Source organism: Elephantulus edwardii, unplaced genomic scaffold (genome assembly GCF_000299155.1).
Source record: "Elephantulus edwardii isolate Elephantulus edwardi_28Jun2011 unplaced genomic scaffold, EleEdw1.0 scaffold00091, whole genome shotgun sequence".
In the NCBI taxonomy this organism is placed as follows: Eukaryota; Metazoa; Chordata; class Mammalia; order Macroscelidea; family Macroscelididae; genus Elephantulus; species Elephantulus edwardii.
The window spans coordinates 3,357,858-3,377,328 of record NW_006399841.1 but is presented as its reverse complement, the minus strand read 5'-3'; the positions used below and the strand labels follow the sequence as shown (position 1 = coordinate 3,377,328).

Sequence of the window (19,471 nt, the reverse complement as noted above, 5' to 3'; positions counted from 1 at the left end):
TACCACATAGAAAATTTCATTTGTTGAACAGCACATTGGTTGTGTTACCTAGTTATCTACTTGACCTCCCAAAAGTCTTGGCAAGTTAGGAATTATGTCCCCCAGTTAACAAACCAAAAATTAAGCTCTTTTCCATGAAACTGGTTCTAACTCATGCCGACCCTCCATCGGGTTTCTGAGGTTGTAAATCTTTGTGGGAAGAAATTGCCTGTCTTTCTCCTGAGAAGCAGCTGATACCTTTGAAACACTGCCTTTTGTGTTAGCAGCCCGATGCATTATACAGTGTATCATCAGAGCTCCTTTCCCAGCTAGTAGGCAAACAAAATGAAGCTCAAAGACTCTTCCCAGAGTCCCCCAGCCAGTGAGCTAAGCGCTGGGGTGCAGCTCTGGGTCTGATTACGGAGCCTGTCATTTTTCCATTATGAAGCAGGTACTTCTTAGATAGAACAAAAGAGTGCTTATTTAAAGCCATTTGAGTATTCTGTCAGACTTCTGCAACGGGCTGATAATTTTGTTAAAGACTGAGCAAAGTACGGCTAAATGCACTAAACGACACTAATTTATAGTACAGAATTTTCTAAACTATATATATTTGCAGGATGCAAGCATCTCTTAAGGTCTCTTGCAAGAATAAACCAGATCTTCTTTTTTCCCCTCGCCCTGAAACATTATTTGCCTTCTGTTTTCCATTTGATCTCAACCATCTGGTTCTACAGCCAGCAAAGGGAAAATGTCAGCTTCAACAAAATGAGCAGTACTGCTCGGGTTGAATTATAATCTGACTTTTTTTTTCTGGTCATACAGGATATTTGAATAGTAATGGTACATCCTACGTTATAATCAATTCCCTACAAAGGTTACCATTTTCTCAAAATGGAAACGCAAGCATTAGGGCAAGGAGTCAAATATTCCACCCTAATAGCTAATGACACATATAAATTTGAGAGTTAACATTTACTTAATTGCTGAAGCAGCCATGCTAAGTGCATAGTCTGACATGTTATCAGGTGTTAAAAGGATAATTTCTAGAGGGGGAAAAATATGTAAAGTCAAGAGACAGCACTGTAGCTTGGGAAGTTCTCCCTGACCTGTCAATGCACTCCTCATAATCTTTGAAAGGAGACGTACTGGTTATTCCCTGTTTTGTCTCTCCTCCGTTTTCCATCACCCTTTTCCATCTTTTTCTTCTGGCTCCACAGATTCCTTTGCCCTGTGGTTTCCATATGTGTTTTGCTAATGTTGTTGTTGTTGTTGTTGATCGCAGTCTGGTTGAGGTCGACTTATAGCGACTATATGAACAAGAGATCTAAAGCCTTTCCATAGCTATCGTTGTTTCTCCAAGTTCATAGAGTTTCCAGAGGCATGTGGTTTAGGAAGTGGATGCCACTCCTGCTTCCCAACCTGTTTTACAACTGGGAGCTCCACCAAACACTGTCCGCAATGGGAAACCATTCTGGTATTTGATATCCCCATGGCATAAGGTTCAGCATCACAGCAAACCCAGGTTACCTCATATAGCACATTGACAAAGAGTGACATGAAAAGTGGAAGAATGTTTCTCCAGATAAAATAGCACTAGTCTCATTTATCAGTGGTTAAGTGTCAAGTCAAATACAACTCAGAGTAAGCTTTGCACAAAAGACCTGAACTCTGTTCTATAATTAACATCACTTCTGTACATTTATAAGAGAGTTTTGAAGGCACAAATGTAGGGAGCTCTGGTGGTCTAGTGGCAAGAAGCTGTACTGCAATACCAGAGGTATGCAATTCAAATCCACCAGATGCTGTGCTGGAGAAGGAGGGACAATCTCCTCCTGTACCAGTCAGATCTGATTTGACGGTACACACACAAAAAATAATAAAAATTTTTTTAAAGGCACAAATGCAATGGATGGATTGGCACAATTGCTGTAATAATAGGCTGGGGCCTATCAGAGATGGTGAGGATGGTACATGATAGGGCAGGGTACAGCTCTGTTCTTCCTGGTGTCACTCTAACTTTTTGACTTGAAGGCACCTAACATCATCAGGGGAGAAACCCATAAGAGATTGGTGCTTTACTCCTACTTGGAGGTTGTTTAACTTGCCTCAAACAAACAAAAATAATCATACTCACTGCTGGTGAGCTTTTACATGTGAGGAGAGACTGCTCATCTTTCTACCCTGTAGTGGCTTGTGGGTCCAAACCACTGATTTTCAGTTAGCAGCTCCAGATGATATGCGCTAAGCCACCAGGGCCACCTTTAGTACCGCTGTTGAGCTGCATTCTTTGCCTGTGGGAACTTGAGGGAGTGGGAGAAGTCAGTCGCTTGTACATGTAAACCTAAGCCTTCATTCTGGCACATTCCAAGCGTCAATCATCTACTCAACTCCTTGCACTTTTTGTTGTCATTCTCTATAAATGAGAATACCATGTCCACGAAGCCCGGGAGTGTTGTAATTAATGCACAGTGAATGCTGTTGTTACTGTGATTGAGGAAAGGACAGTGCTGGCTAGTGTTGATTTGTGTTAGTGTGTTCTATACTAATCCACTGTACAGCGTTCTCACACATTAACTTAAACTGAAGACATCTTCAAAGATCCCACTTCCAAATAGGTATCTTCAACCTAGCTTGCTCCCTCTTTCTGTGTGTGAGAGAGAGGGGGGGAAGGGAGGAAAGAAGGGGGAGAGAGGAGAAGGGGGGGAGAGAAAGAAAGAGAGAGAGAAAGAGAGAGAGAGAGAGAAGGGTGTCAGGGGAATAGGGGAAGGGACACCATTCAACCCATAATAATCCCAGCTAGGTTGATAATGGCAAAAACACTTTCAGGATGCATTTTCCCCTCCACCTCACTTCACTCTTTCCTTCAGCCCCTCTTAAATGTTCTCCTCTTTTTTTCTGTTTGGACCCATCTCTGCCCCTGTCCCACCAATGAGCTATGGAATTAGAAAACTATACCCTGCCCTTTTGATTTTCTGCCAGATACAAGTTCTTTTGCCAGCAGCAATGGGGATAACAAAAAGCAGTTGTCAAGCCCCATTTTTCTTTATTCTCCTGTGATGATGATAAATCACTTCCTTTCTGCCACTCCTCCCGCATTTGGAGGGCTTTGGGCTCTCTCTGCTCTGAGTACATTCCTCATCCATTCTTTTCCATCAGACTTGTGTTTGTCTGTTTATTTTCTATTATATACCATTAAAAGATACATGTGGGCCAAGCAACATAGGGCAGCTTCTTCACCGTCATCATCAATACATGTGCTTGGGTAGCTGAAGGTAGAATAAAGGGCCGTTAGAGAAAAAAGAATGCCAAAAATAGGCTTTCTTTTTCTAAGAGGATTGTAATCTAACTCAGACCTGAATAAGTAATAGAATAATTCAAGGTGGAGAGTGCAGAGAACTGGAAGAACATATATATCCATCACTGCAATATCTAAGAGACATCATTGCCTATCCTATCAGCAACCCAGGAGAAAGACTACTATTTTATAGATGAGGAAAATGAAGTGAGAGACAAGGCATAATCTCCCATGGTCTGAGAGTTGCCGTATCCTAGCACCTGTCTTTTGAGGGGAATGGCACTGAGCCACTGAGTCACCGAGCGGGTCAAACAATAGGAATTCAAGGCAGAAATGTTGACTAAGAGCCAACACCTAGCAATGATTTTCAAAGAATGATCCCTGAATCAACTTCGTCATCACTTGGGAACTAGCCAGAGATGCGCATTCTCAGACCTCAACCTATCATCACCATCCAGTCGACTCTAAGTCACAGGATGGCGTAGAAATACCCCACAGGGTTTACAAGGCAGTGATCTTTCAGGAAGCAAACACCACAACCTCTTCCCATTGTGTGGCCTTCCGGTCTGTTCACCACCGCCTCAGCAGAGCTGCTCCACTAACTCAGAAAAGTCTGGAGGTAGAGGCCCTCAAGTCTGTGTTTTAAGATGTCTTCTGGCTTTTTATTCCCAGTCAGGCTGAGGTTGAGAAATATTGAACTTGGGTCAAAGAGAGTTTCAGCTCTTGGGGGAGGCAGGCAAGTGGTGACAGAAGCAAGATGGTGACAGTGGATTGAGTGGCACATAGTAGGAACCTGCAGTTCTGAGAGGTCAGCCTGTGAAGCTCACTGGAAAGATGTGTGTGTACCCATTTTCCCGTGGCTTAGGGTAGAAGTCAAGCTAGAATGTGAGGCATTTCTTTGCTAGGCTCTGCTGGACCCACTGTATCCGCATCATCCCAGTACCTCAGTATCTAGCATATCCACATCATCTCAGTACCCTAGTACCCAGTGTATTGACATAATCTCAGTATCCTAGTCCTCAGTGTATTCACGTCATCTAAGTCAGACCAAGCCAAAGGTGGGCGATTTTAATCTGTGGCCCTCAGGCCTGGTTTTAATTGTCAAACATTCTTTTAAGTGGCACAGCACTGGTCTGTCTATTTGCTGTACAGAGGTAGCTCGTGGTTGCTGTGAATCTGAACACTGTGACACTTATGTGTCAAATGTAATAATGGTTACCCAGGGTGAGCAGTGTTTGGTGGAGCTCCCCGATTAAAACAAGCTTGGAAGCAGGAGTGGCATCCACTTCCAGAAAAACTTGGCTCTGGAAACTCTATCAACTTAGAGAAATGATAAAAGTTAAACAAGTGTTCGGGTCTTTCATTCATAGGTTCTCTGTGAGTTGACTCGACGGCACTTAACAACAACAACATGCTAGTAGATAGTGTAGTATTTGTCATATGGAGAGATTCTAGGACCATGTTTCACTCATTCATCCCTAAGACTTCCTTGGGTTATTGCAAATACAAGTGGATCAGGGACCCTAACAATGTTTACAAAATAAATGAGGATCTTGAACCAATAAGACCAGTGCCCACCTGAAGATCACTCTCTATTTCTGCTAAAAGTGAGTCAAAAGGTCTGGTTTCACCCCTGACTCGCCAGGGCTGTTTCTCCTCCTTTCAACATTTTTACAAGGCCTATCTCTATCTTTCACCAGCCATGGGTCTGTTGCATTACCTTGATAAAACTTTTTCACTTGTTTTGCTAAAAAAATAAATGACGACCTCTATTATTCGGCTTCTTGCCAGAAGTTATATTGAGTAGCTCCTGCTGACGTCCCTTAATTAAGTTATACTATTTAAGTGTGCATCCTAATGAGCTTTCTGAAATGTCTTGTGTCTTTAACCAAGTTGCCGGGCAGCAGGAGAGGTGAGGGTGGAAGCCAATGCACGTTACTGCTGAGTTCTTTAAGTTAGGTCATCAATAATGAGTGAAACTGGAATGAGCAGTGTGTGTTCTGTTGTACTTATGGTCACTGTGGGTCAGAACTGACTTGAGGGCACCTAACGACAACCACAACAACAGTTAACAGTATAGAGGTGATCTGATAATAGATAGGAGCCACCTGAAGGCCATGAAATTAGGAAATGCAGATTCTCTGTTCCACAGGTTCCCTTTCTTTTGGACTAACACATTCTCTGATGCTCACTGTACTGTGAAGCATGCCAAGACCATGCCTTCTCTTGTTCTCCTATTTTTTAATCCCATCCCCTTTCATTTCTTCCTCAGTTAAGCACCTACACCAGCAGACCTCCCTCATATCAAAACAGCAAAAGCTAAACTCCAAAAGCCTATCAATTCTCTAGCCCCCTGTTATCTTTATGATCAATTCGTTCCTTCTTTTATTTTTCATTATGCTGAATGCTTCTGTCCTCCTTCCACTAGACACTCTTTCCAAGCTCAAAAGTAGACTTTTCTCCTTCCTTTGCCTTCCCTTTCCATCTGTTTCCCTCTCAGTGGAAATATCACGTTTCTGGTTGGAAGGAGGGGGCGTGTGTGCACAGAAGGTCTACTTTGGTCTTCTTGTTAGAAATTCTAGCAGCTCAATTTGTTGCCACATTTTTCCTTCTTGAAACACACACCGCCCCCTCCCCCGCCCCACCTTTTCTGTCTTCACACTATTTTCTGGTCTTCTCCTAATTTCCCTGTCACTTCTCATTTTCCTTTCCATATATCATTTGCTCAGATCAATAATTAAAATTATTACACCTGTGAGCTCCCTCTGGATCCTCTTCCCAACCCCTCCCCAGCTCTTAAAAAATGGTCTTTAAGAGCAACTCTGGCTGCCTGACCCATGGATTTGTTAGATAAACTCTATCATCATCCCATTGATTTTAAGGTAATTGACCAGGGCTAGACCTAGTTAGCGATAAGGAATTGAGATACCAATGCAAAGATGTGAAGTTCAGATCTGGCAGCTGCTCTACGGGAGAAAGATGAGCAATCGCCTCCCGTGTGGTGTGTTGTTGTTGCCATTGTCGTTGTTGTCGGAACTGATACATAGTTCACCCTCTAGTAGGTTTTCAGACACAGTAAATCACACCAGAATTAGAGTGTCCATCCTTTGCCCGCAGAACACCAGGTGGATTCAAACCTTGTGCCTTTGGGATTGGAGCGCAGCTCCTCAACACTAGGCCACCAGAGCTCTCATATGAATCACACAGAGCTTCAATGTGATTTAGCACCTCTGAAAACCTTGCAGGAGGGTTAGCTTTGGGTGAGCTCCAACCCAACAGTACCCAGCAACATGCACAGCTTGTAGCCACCAGGGAGTGACAGCAATTTGATCGCAGTGCTGGGGAGCTACTCGTATTCTCCCCTCCCTGTTGTGGTAAGGTTATAGACACAGCAGAACATCTGATGGAATGGCTTTTGACCTCATCATTATCCTGCTTTTAACCGGCCTGCTTGTCAACAGCAATTAACCAATGAAACTATCCACCAGGGGGCGTATTCCCATGAGGCCAGTCTCCATCACTGTCCCACATTCTGTCTGGGGGAAGTTATCAAATGCAGCAACAGGGCAGTATCTCCTAACCTGGCTTAAGATACATGCACAATTAACACCTGTGGGGAAGACTCAAGAAAGCTTCCTTCTCGGCCATCTAGCCTCATTAAGGAAGGAAAACGTCCAGGAGCCTTTCATGCAGTTCGCTCTCTGCCTGGATTGTTGAAGCTCTCCGGCTGTCAGCACAGCACTCTAGGCCAGCAAAGTTCAGAGAATTACTTCAATAATATGACAGCCTCTTCCATTTAAAATGGAATTCAATGCTGGCTTTCCTCTGAGGCATTCATTGAAATTCCGTGCATGAGCCATTCCTCTAGTCATTTAGCAATGTCTCTCATGTTTGCCCTGATTTTTTTTTTAAGAAAAAAAAAGAGAGAGAGAGAGAAAAGGAAAGAAAATCAGCTTTGTAGCGGCAATAACATGGATCAGGCTGGTCTAATTGCAGTGAAGAGGCCCCCGAGCTCGCGGTAATAGGATAGTTCATCTGTTGTGTACTGCCATTAGAAAATGACCCATGCACGGATGGTCTCGGGGGACAGTAAAGAGGCTTTTAAGAATTACACTCGGTGCAGTAGGAAAGCTAATGAGAAGAGGAGCGAGGACGAAGGAAAACTACTGTCTCAGGAAGCATGGCTCCACCTCGGACCTGTCACAGCCTCCCTCAGATTCATCAAGGTGGAATGGTCCCCAGCGCGACTCAGACTGCATTATCTCCATTCCTGCACAGACCCCCACACAGGTCACGCTGTGCCACCTTCCCAAGGAATTAAAACCCCTAAATAATAAATGGTGAGGGAGGGAAGGGGCAAGGAGATGGAGCCTGCTGGTAAACAGGGCGAAGGCTGACATTAGCCTCAAAGACTGAAAGATGTCATCGAAGGCTTCAACAGCAAAGGGGCAGGTGAGGGGAGGCAATTACTTGCACTTTCTTTGTTAACTGTCCAGAATTGTTTTGAGCTATGTGTAAGGGCATCGCATTGAAGAACAGAACAGGACCTGGTTAATCCTGTGAATAAGAGATCTTTGCCCTATTCTGTGCCGTCCTTGTGATCTCTGATGTTCTAGTCATGGTGTCAGTCTGTCTTGTTGAGAATCTGCCTCGCTCCCTCTGAGTCTTCATCTTTCTCAGCGTGATGTCTTTTTCCAAGAATTTGCCCCTCCTCACAGGTTCAGTGAATGTGAGAGGAAGTTTCACCGTTCTTGCCTCTAAAGAGGACATGCTGATTGTAACTTTCCCAAGGCAGACTTGTTTGTTTTTACTGTTCTGTCACCAGAGCTCCCTGAACATCAACAAATACTTCTCCGGCACAATCCAAGGGCCTTGACTTTTCTTTGGTCTTCTGTAATCACTATCCAACTTTGAGATGTTTAGGAAGCAATTGACAAACCATGGCGTGGATAAGGCACACCTTAGTCATTAAGTTGACTTCCTTTCTCTTTAAGCCTTTAGAGAGATCCTGGATTTCTTAACTGCTGCTGTGATGACTGTTGACTGTGGACACAAATAAGTGACATTCCTCTCCATCTATACAATGTTGCTTATTGGTCTTCGGGTGAGGATTTTTGTTTGTTTGTGGTTTTTTTTAAGTTGAGATGTAATTTATATTGAAGGCTGTAGTCTTTGATCTCCAGCAGTAAGTGCTTAAAGTCTTCTTCACTTTCTGAAAGCAAGATTGTGTCATCGGCAGGTTTCTTCAGATACTGATGCTACATTCTTCTTCTTAAACAGTTTCTTAAATGATTTGCTCAGTATATGGATTGAATAGGTAGTGAGAAAAGACACAACCTTGATGCACACGTTGCTCGATTTGGGGCCATGTTGTGTTCCCTTACTCTTTTTGAACAGCTGCTTCTTGGTCTATGCATTGATTTCCCATGAACACAATTACATGTTCTGAGAACCCCTTTCTTCTCAGCGTTATCCATAATTTGTTGTACTCCACACACTCAAATCCCTTTGCATAGTCAATAAAACACAAGTACACATCTTTCTGGTATTGTATGCTTTCAACCAAGGTCTGTCTGACATTAACAATGATATCCTTTGTACCACCACCTCTTCTAAATACAGCTTTAATCCTGGCAGTTTCCTGTGAATACGCTTTTCCAACCATTTTTAAGTAGAAAGAGTTTACTTGCATGTGATAGTAATTATATTGTTCAATAATTTCTACTCTGTTGAGTCATTTTTTTGAAGGGATGGGAAATATATATATAAATTCCTTTCAATCCTTGATTCATGGACCTTACTTCCATCTTCAGGGCTCAGAGTACTATATTTTCATTTTATATTTTATTTAATTTTAGTTGTTTAAAGACATTTAAACAGATTCTATCTAAAAACAACCACCACCTAAGTCTAGTTTTTCTCACACTATCTGGGCAACCCTGACAAGTCACTATATGGCCAGAAGCGACAGCTTTCTCTTCTAGAAAAGAGTTTAATGGGATTATAATGATGACACACTGAGTCCACTGCTTGGCTTGGAATATGTCGTCAATCCACAAACCTCCTTTATAACTGGAGCTCTTCGAGGAGTCAGGAAGAAAATACAGCAGAGCCAGGCAGATGTTGGACAGTGGAGAAATGCACAAACAAAGGCAGTTTATCAAAGGGAGAGGTCGTTCTTGGTTCAATGGAGTAAGCTTTTCTGTTCCCATTCGTTGCTGGCTGCCTGGGTGATGCACACAGTTAAGTGCTTGACTACTGGATAAAAAGGACTTGAGAGGAAAGTCTAGAACCTACGTCTGAAAGGTCAAAGCCATTGAAAAGGTGCAGTTGAACTCTGATGACGTGGTTCACCAAGAGTAGGAATTGACTCGCTGGCAAGTGACAACAGCAGTTCTTTCCGGGCTACTGTCAAGAACTCACCGAGCTATTATGGGTCAAAGGCGGCGGCACGCAGAGTTGGGTTTGAATTCTCATTCAAGCAGCTCAGAAATACTGAGAAATTGTTGTATCTTGACTCATTCGAGATAAGGAGAGTTTTATATTAGGCAGATTGCTTATTCTCACCACTTGAGAAGATATTCTACCAAATGAGGATATACGATTTCATCCAGATGGCATGCGAATTATGCTCAGGGGAGGGGTCAGAGAGGCTCTGAGAGCTTGGAAAATTCTTGGGAAATGTGCTCTGTAGTCATTTGGTCTCTTGACTCTTCTCTTTCCCATCTCTGATCTCATTCCTAACCACGACTCCGGTGATCACAAAAACAAAGAAAATACCATTTACTGCTTCCTCTATCTTTTCACTTATTGCCAAATTATTGATCTGAACACAGTAGTCTCTTAGCAATCTAAGTCATGCTGATCTTAGTCGCACCAATCTATAATCAATAAAAATTGCAACGTATAATCCCTAATCCATTCACATTCTCAATTTGCCTAATTGCCAAGCATTAAGATGAATGCTGTTTTGCCTGAATATAAATAATTTGACCTCAGACCATACGTATTGTTCAATAATTGTTGCATGTTAGTGGAAATTCTATTTAATTTTCCGATTTATAAGACTCAGATATTCTAAATCTTATAATGCCTCAATGCCAGCCAACTGCGTTCTTTACTTTCTAGGAGGCATTTGTCCATTCCCAATGTGTTCTTACTGTCAGAAAATAAATGACACAAGTGATTTTTAAAATTCAATCAATCTTGACTAAAAAAAGAAATAAAAATAGCTAATGTCATTATCCTCTCCCCAGCAAGCCTGCAGGGCAGGTAAGTGTTGCTGATTCTTGGTTTGTAAGATACATTCTGCCTTGCTAATCCTCAATAAATATGAGCAAATGATCATTTCACAGCTAGGAATTGACAAAATGGAACACATTTCTCATTTGAATAGACAAGATAAGCAGGCTTCCATCAGTGCTGCTAAAACCGCCTTGGGTGTTTGTGTGCACGGCAGACACATCTGGGTCACTCTCGGGTCACTGCTGTCTCTTTTCTGTGTTTGTTCCTGGACCTGAGCTCTGATTCCCACACTGACAGTCCCGTCTTCAGGACCATTCTGCCACCTCCTGTGATATCCTTACTTAAAGAAATGAGTTAGCCTCCAATTAAACCATTCCAGGTGTGAATATCTGGCCTGGGGGGAGAACTGAGAAATGAATGGGATTCCTGAGTATACATAGGGCGTCTCTCTGCACTGAAGTTACCACTTTGAGAGGGTTTGCTCCCCACATCAATTCTTATTTGCCTTGAGTGTGTTGACAGTGGGGACCCGGCTTCAGAACTGATAGCCCATTGCTATGCATAACTGAATATTAAAGATCACAAATCATAGCAAAGAGGAGGCTGGGGAAAGGAGGCCCTGCAGTGCGGCTGCGCCTGGGCCCTCAGCAAAGATGGATCGCGCTCTCCTAGCCTTTATTAGATGGAGTCTTCCAGCCTCCTGACTCTTTGCTTCCCCTCGACTTTCCGTCCTCCTCCCACCAAGGCCATTTGTCCTCTGCTTGTCTTAACAGCTCTATTATCATAAGACTTATTTTCCCTTCTTCCCAGGTTTGGTTGGAGGCTGGTGCAATAAATGAATCTCTCGGAGGCCACTGCAATTTCTTTTTTTGAACAAGATGAGTCTGTGGAAAGGATGGGGGGGAGGCCCAAATAAGCAAATGCATCAGTAATCTTTGGGGACCCAAGGCTCCCTCCCCTTCCGTTCTTTCCCTCTGTGCCCCTCTGCTCTCTTCCTGTTTACAAGGTAGCTGTTTGTATTCTGTAGAAGATTCAGAGAAGCCAGCTGGCCTTTTCCCAAATGATCCAACATGAGCCAATTTTTAAGACATGGCTTTCATTTTAAACATGGGCTTTCAAACTTTATTCAGAAACATGCCTGCATTATATATTCTACTGCATGGACTTAGAGTCCACATTGCCTGCCCTTTGATAGAGAACTCAGAGGTAAGGAAATCTTCCATCATTTGCTCATAAATCAGTAAGTCTTGGTCCTAAGTCTTCTAAAATCATTCCAGGCTATTTTCTTATGTGTTTAACTATTCAGGAAACAGAAATTTTATTAGAATTAGCTTGGGCTAATGTTTAAATAGTTCAATAGCAATAGAATTCATCAATGTTAGTTCATAGGGTCACTATGAGTCTCTACGACTCAATGGGACTTAACAATAACAACATAGAGAGAGCTCTGTGGACCTGGTGGATAGAAAGTGATGCTACCAAGCCAAAGGTGGGTGATTTTAATCTGTGGCCCTCAAGCCTGGTTTAAATTGTTTTTGGCCAAAGGTAACTCATGGTTGCTGTGAAGCTAAACACTGTGACCCTGATATGCGATAATGGTCACCCGCGGTGGACAGTGTTTGGTGGAGGTCCCTGATTAAAAACAAGCTTGGAAGCAGGAGTGGCATCCAATTCTATAATAGCTTGCCTCCGGAAACCCTGTGAACCTAGAGAAAGGATAAAAGTCACCAAAGTGTTGAGGACTTTTGTTCTTAGGATCACATGAGTTGCCTACGACTCAGACTCAATGGCACTTAGCAACAACAATACAACAAGCTAAAACAATTAAGGGGGTAACAAGAGTAATGTAAACATTAAAAAGCACACATACAAAAAAAAAGCACATATACACATGCATGCAACCTGGATACATCAAGGTCAAAACCAAACCCACAGTCCCCAAGTTGATTCCAACTCATAGTGACCCACCATCTGTCTTCGAAGGGGAGACACTGGCAATTTCTCTTCCCAGAGCAGCTATGGACGCCAACTGCCAGCCTCTCAGTTATCAGCCAACATGCACCACATTGCATCACCAGGGCTCCTTCATCAAAGGGCAACCTTAAATTACACCTTTGCTCTACACAACCACTTCAAACACGGGCTAGTCCTCCCGACTTGAACTTCACCCCACCTTAGCTTTTCGGGGGTTTTGCTTCATGAAGTCAGCTCGTTCCCTAACTCAATAACTATTTGTTTGTAAGCGGTTTTCCTTCATAGTCTTTGAAAAGCCTCTCTCAGTTCATTCCCCCTGCTGAGAATTTGTATTTCGACTCCAAATATGCTGAATCAGAGTTTACAGTTTTATAAGATCTGCAAGTGATTCTTACAGGTCCCCAAGTACAGATGCATACATTATATATAAGAATCGTGTAAAGAGATTGTGCTAAACTGTATGTCTGGGGTAGAAATCTAAGTTCTCAGCAGGTCAGACTGGAAGGAACCAACTTGGAGTTGTGTGTTTCCTCCACTATATCTGACATGATATAAGGATTTATGGACAGAAATGAAAGCAAATTAATGTCTTCTATAAGGATTATTTATAATGTTGTTCTTCATTTCAAGGCAATCCCCTCACATTCATTTAAAATGCAGATGATTTATTAATGATACACAGTAATTAGGTTTTTCTTTTCCTTTTGACATTTAAAAGATCTGGTTGGCGAACACTAGTGGTATAGCCCATAGCAAGTGCACTGCTGACCCAACGGCTGAGGCCTTTCTGATGGTGCAAATCCACCAGAACATGGACAGTCTCTTCCAGTGTGACTTACAGGCTCTGTGACTCCCTGGAAGGCCAGCTCTGTGGCAGTTCTGATCTGACCACAGTGAATTCAGTTCCAAAATTTAGCCAGCATCTGCATTTGGAAAAATCTATGTTTTAGAAGAATCCTTCTCTATCAGAGTGGTAGTAAGGCAGTTCCACTTATTCTTAGGGAATAAGTGTGTTTTCGTTCCAAAAGAACAAATAAATAAAATTTTGGAGAGGGTGCAGCTGGAGTGCTCTTTAGGGGCAAGAACGATGAGGCTTCGCCTCACATACTTCAGGCATGTTGCTGGGAGGGGCTATTCCTTGGAGAGGGACATGATGATGGGAAGGGTGGGGGGTTGGCAAAGGAGAGGAAGGCCCTCAACCAGGTGGATTGACATGGAGACAGCTGCAATGGGCTCTTGTGTGTCAGGAAGTGTGAAGATGGCACGGGATAGAGTAGGCTTCAGGCCTGCTGTTCATAGGGTCGCTATGAGTCGTCCTCTACTGAACAGCACCTAACAACAATGTGTGGTTAATAATATGAACTCTGCAAATTCTTTTATAGCATTAAGTAAATCTATTTCACATCTTTACTGCCATGTCACTGTAGACTAAATCATAATTTTCTTCTAAAGATATGCAAGAATAGTTCATAATATTACTACTTATACCCTGAGAATAGGAGAACTGAAGCACAAACTGAGATTTGTTCACCAGTCTTCATAGCAGCATTATTCATTATCACAAGAACATGGAAACAGCCCAAATGTCCAACCACAAATTGAGAAATTATGGTATATTCACACAATGGAATACTATGCAGCACACAATAGTAATAACTTTGCAAATTATTACCTAACTTTGGAGTGACTGGAGAGCATTACGCTGAGTGAACTAACTCAGTCCCACAAGGATAAATATTGTATAAGACCGTTACTGTAGAATGAGTATAAGGATCCAGGAGGGGTGGGAGAGGCTGGAAGCAGAGGAATGTGGATGTGCATAGTGTGTGTGTGGAGGGGAATTAATCATTGGGTTGTACAATTTGATGGGGGGGTGAGGGAAATTGAAAGAATTTGTTCGAATTTGTATTAGAATTTTGTAAATAAACTAGTAGAATAAAAAAGATTCTATTTCACAACACTTGCTGTGTAGAATAAAAATAAGTCCATTAAATGAACCCTGATACATTTTAAAAGAGTCAAGGAAATTAATCCAACCAACTGACCATCACAGAAGGACATGAACATTATTTTTGTAAAGTGTGGGCTCTGTAATATCTATTAGATGTACCAAGTCACTTTTTAGAGTGTTTTACCATAATGGTCTCTTAGGAATGTTTGGTGAAAAGATGAATTTTTCTTTGCTGTGGTTTTTCATTTCAGGCAATAGACAGTGGTCCACTCAGCACAGTAGCTCATTTTGTTCATTAAGATGTTAGAAAAAATACAAAACACCCAACATCAGCAACCTGCTTGATGGTCTCTTTGTAAAATGGGATAATGCAGAAAGGTTAGAGACCAAGGATATTAGTCAATGACATCTGATTTTTTAAAAAATAAATGTAATCTGTGACTTCTCTGACTATAATCAAAACCAAGTCAAAGGCCACACAGTAAAGTTTACATTAAAGCAAGTAAATGCTACCAACAGAAGTTTCTGGCAGTGTGGACTGGGTGTTGACCAATGTCACAACGTTCTTACTGGATGATTCTGCAGGGCAGTGGGAATGTCAAGGACTGTTGGATCCTCCTTGCCTACTCTTAAAAGTAAATGCCTTAGTAGGAAATAAACACATGATAGACGATCCCTGACACCAAGGTGATGATGGCTGAAGGAACTAGTGCTCTTAGCGCCACATGGCATCATTTAGGTTGTCCTGGCACAGCCAGTTCAGAGGGTCCTTTTTCTTCTTCCCAGGCTACCAGGCAGTTTTGTCAGGTCAGCAGGGGTTCCAAGGCCTCCTGGGAGTGCAGCCGCCACCTCAGAGCCAGAGCGTGATGAGCAACCAACAAGGAACTCCGGTGCAAAGCGTCATGGTGCCCTACCCAACCATGTCTTCTTATCAGGTGCTGGGAGAGTGGTGGGTTGGAAAGCAGTGTTTGCCAAAGTTGAGCGTATGGGTTTGTCTGCAGGGCTGGGGAGTGAGGGCTCAGTGTAGCCACTATGGGGGGTTGGCTTTAAATCAAGATTATTCTAGAAGATGGGAGAAGTTTGCCTCTATGGCTCCTGTGACCTTTAACTGCCCGGCTAAGTTCTTTCCGTATGTACGTTTTATTAGTGGAAGATATTTCTTTACTCTGATCCTCTACCCATGAAGACCTTGGGATATTCTGGTGATATTTTTCTGGTTGATAAAGAGCATTCATGAGAAATTCTAGTTCAAGGGTACATTTTCTCCATCATTTTCAGCTCTAACATAGTTTAAGTGGCATCTCAGATTTCTTTTAAAGAGCCTTTATGGGGCCAAACAACAGCATTTTCCACACAGAACTGAAAGTGAGTGTTTAGAAAGTGTTAGGTACCATTTGGTGATTATTTTTCATCCTAGAAGTGGAAGAAGTATTGAAATGCTTTTTGTCACTAAAACTAAATTCAGTTTAGTTGTGCCAGATACTTCTGGCCTTAACAAATCTGTCCTAGGCTTTATTAGACCCTATTCTATCCTTATTCACATTTTATCAGTTTCTATCTCAATCTCCAAATTAGGTGTATGATAAAGTCACAGATGAAAATGGATGTTGCTGGAAACCTGGGAGAAAAGAGCTTGTTCCTAGGAAAGGCTACAGGCCTATTTGTTTGCATAAAAGCAGAATGAAATCAGGACTTGCTAAACTGAGAGAAAAACAGACAGGGACATCCAGACTGTAGACCCTGGAGGGCATAGAGAGACAGGGCGGAAGGTAGCTAACACCTTTCGAAGAGCTTCTGCAGCCCAGGCATCGAACCTGGCACCTGGCATATCTCCACCATCCTTTTAATGGTACTGTGAGTAAGGAGTTGCACTATCAACCCAAAGGCAGGTGATTTGAATCCACCAGCTGCTCCTTGGGAGAGAAAAAAATAGGCCATCTCCTGGCAGGAGACTCATCGCCTGATGGGTCAGCTACGAGGTGGCTCCCTCTTGAAGGCAGTAAGTCGAGTTTGAGTTGAGTAATACTTAGCATTATCCAAAGCAGTGAGGCGATGAGAGAGGTAAAGGGACTTCCGGTGTGAAGCTGTTGATAGACGGCATGGGGGACGATCGGTAGATCTCACTTGAAAGCCTGCAGTTGTTCTTAGCAATACTTGGGTCCTGGTAACACTTGACCTGGCCTCTTCATTCAGCCTTCTCTCTTCTACTCTCCTGCAGGTGCCAATGACCCAGGGTTCTCAAGGGCTGTCCCAGCAGTCATACCAACAGCCAATCATGCTACCTACCCAGGCAGGGCAAGGCTCGCTCCCAGCCTCGGGAATGCCCGTGTACTGTAACATCACCCCGCCAAGCCCCCAGAACAGCCTGCGGCTGAATGGCCCCAACTGCCCCTCCAGCACGGTCCCCGTGATGTCAGCCAGCTGCAGGACAAACTGTGTGAGTGTGAGCAGTCCCGCGTGGCAGGTCAAATTCTGAGAGCTCCGGCTGCCGTGCGTTCCTCTGGACGTGGATCACGGCCTTCAAGGGAAGAGGAGCCACACGAGAAAGCTGGCTGAGAACTCAAGTATTCTCTTAACAATCAAATGGTTGCTGCTGGTATTCTGTAAAAATAAACAAAGACTACTCCACACGTTAGCTGGTTAATGGTGCATATTTCTGTCATGTCTGCTAGGTATGCCTTTCTAGCTTAGCTAGTGACATGAATTCATCAAGGTAAGATTTTTTCCTACCACGGAATACCACTGTGTAGACTACAAGATCCCTAATTTGGATTAGTTTTGTACTTTGTGTTGAGTTTGTGATGCTAAAAGTATTTAAAAGAAAAAAAAATTCTATACCGAAATCACAATGTACCAAAGCTGTAACAGGAAAAGAAGAGTTGATGAATGGAAAGACTAATTTATATACACTATAGAGTTTTCTTTTTTTAATGGATATATACTGTATTGTAGTGCTTAATTAAAATAAAATTATTTGACCTTATGGAGGAAGGTCATTTTTTAGCACCCGTGTGGTTCACTCTCTTCAAGTATGTGTTTGTTCTGTGTTGCTGTGAACGCTCTCTGAGAAATACTGCATAGAAAAGCTCTTCCAAATATGTGTAAGTGAACTGATGTCACGTGGGGGCGTTAAGCGGAGAAACACATCACCAGCTGCAGTTTCCATTCATACCAGTACAAGGGCCCAAGACACAAGACCCCTTCACTCCATCCAGTCCTTGGGCTCACAATTTTCAAATCTATACTTTGCTTTGAATTTTAGGACAATGAAATGCATGCCACCATCATCCAAGTAGCTTTGCTAGAGCAATGGCTAAGCTCTCGGTTGCCAGCTGAAAACCTTGAACTCACCCAGGGGCTCCACAGGAGAAGAGACCTGAAAATCTGCTCCCAGGAAGATTATAACCTGGCTAGTCCGACAGGGCCGTTTCTACATTGATATATGGGCTCATTTATGAGTCAAAATTCACATAATGGACATCAACAATTAAATATCCATCCTTGAACACTTAAATATTCCTTGAGCACTTATCCTGGGGAATGTTGGTTGGCAGTTCTTTTCACGTTTTGGTTCCGTTAACTTTTGCTGTGTGTGGTGGGTAGAATGAACCCTGTGGGATGATTCTCTTCTGTCACATGGTTTGCTAGCATTGAAAATCAATTTGATGGCTCGTCACTGTCAAGGAAAAGCTAAGTGCTGCTGGGAACAACAGCCTTAAATCCAAAACCCTTTCACACCTCCCTTCAGGTTAGCCACGGATTTGGAAAACAAGGTATTGTTCTTCAGACAGAATATAGAAGAGGCACAATCTAATTGCACTCATTCCATTGTTCTTGTTGTTGTTAGGTGCTGAATTGCCTGCAACTAACTCATAGCAACCCTCTGTAAAACACGCCTAAACCCTGCTCTATTCTGTGTCAATCTCACTGTCTCCAACACACTTACCCTCATTACCCCAGTCACTGAATCAATCCACCTCATAGAGGGTCTTCCTCTCCTGTGCTGTCCCTCCACCCTCCCAAGCATGATGTCCCTCTCCAAGGACTGGTCCCTCCTGGCAACATGTCCAAAGTATGTCAAATGAAGCTGCAGAATTCTTGCCTCCAAGGAGCAGCCTGGTTTAACCCTCTCTAGGATGAACCTGTTTGTTCTCCTAGCAGTCCAAGGTACATTCAATACTCTTCAACAACACGTTTCAAAGGCATCAACTCTCCTTCCATCATCCCTAGTCATTGTTCAGCTTTCTGATGCATAGCAAGTGATTGCAAAGACCATGGCCTGTATCAGGTGGACCTTTGTCTCCAGACTGACATTATTTCTTTTTAGTTCTTTGGAGAGGTCACTGACAGCAGACTTTCCCAGCGTAATACATCTTTTCATTTCCTGGCTGCGGGTGCTAAGAGTGTTGATTGTGGAGCCAAGTGAGCTAAAGCTTAGGTCATATAATATAAAGCAGTATCAGCTCTGGTGGCCTAGTGGTAAAAAGATGTGCTGCAATCCCAAAGGCAAGCAGTTCAAATCCGCCAGCAGTTCTGTGGAAGACGGATGGACAGTCATCTCCCACGTAATTAACTGCCTCTGAAAACCTGCTGGAGGGTCAGCTGTGGGTGCGTTCTGACCTAACAGCATTCAACAATAACAACAGCATTAATACAAGTCTCAGAATAACTAAAGGTGTTAATGCTTGTTCTACCAGCTTAAGGTCAAATGTAGTAATAATTTAGTCACAAAGTTACCAAAATTGGCTAAGATATCCAGAAGTGTAAGCCAAAAATATCTTCTAGAGCTACTATAACAAAGACTGATTGCTGGCAATTTCCAAAAATAATAACAGAACTCCGACTTATCAGCTTTGGCCTTCTGGGAGGCATTTATTAGGAAAAATAACCCTGTAACTTTCACAGTTTTTACCACAGCACAATGTCTCATAGTTCCGTACCCATACTCTGCTTAGAGACCATTATCATTAATGAGAGGGATGCAAAAAATAGATTCGGAAAATTCCTAATGCTTTTTACATTAT

At 42.8% G+C, this 19,471-nt stretch overlaps 1 protein-coding gene across 3 annotated transcripts in view; it reads left to right on the top strand.

Moving 5' to 3' along the window:
• The window catches only part of ARPP21 (cAMP-regulated phosphoprotein, 21kDa), a 138,885-nt gene extending 121,419 nt beyond the window's left edge, over positions 1–17,466 (top strand). For 2 of the 3 annotated variants that reach the window (XM_006890606.1, XM_006890608.1), the window contains 2 exons: positions 15,234–15,382; positions 16,666–17,466. In XM_006890606.1, the coding sequence (XP_006890668.1) occupies positions 15,234–15,382; positions 16,666–16,923 (407 nt within the window). In that variant the 3' untranslated portion in view covers positions 16,924–17,466. The remainder of the gene's footprint in view (positions 1–15,233; positions 15,383–16,665) is intronic. The other variant, XM_006890607.1, reaches the window with a different exon arrangement.
• The last annotated feature ends 2,005 nt before the right edge of the window (positions 17,467–19,471 follow it).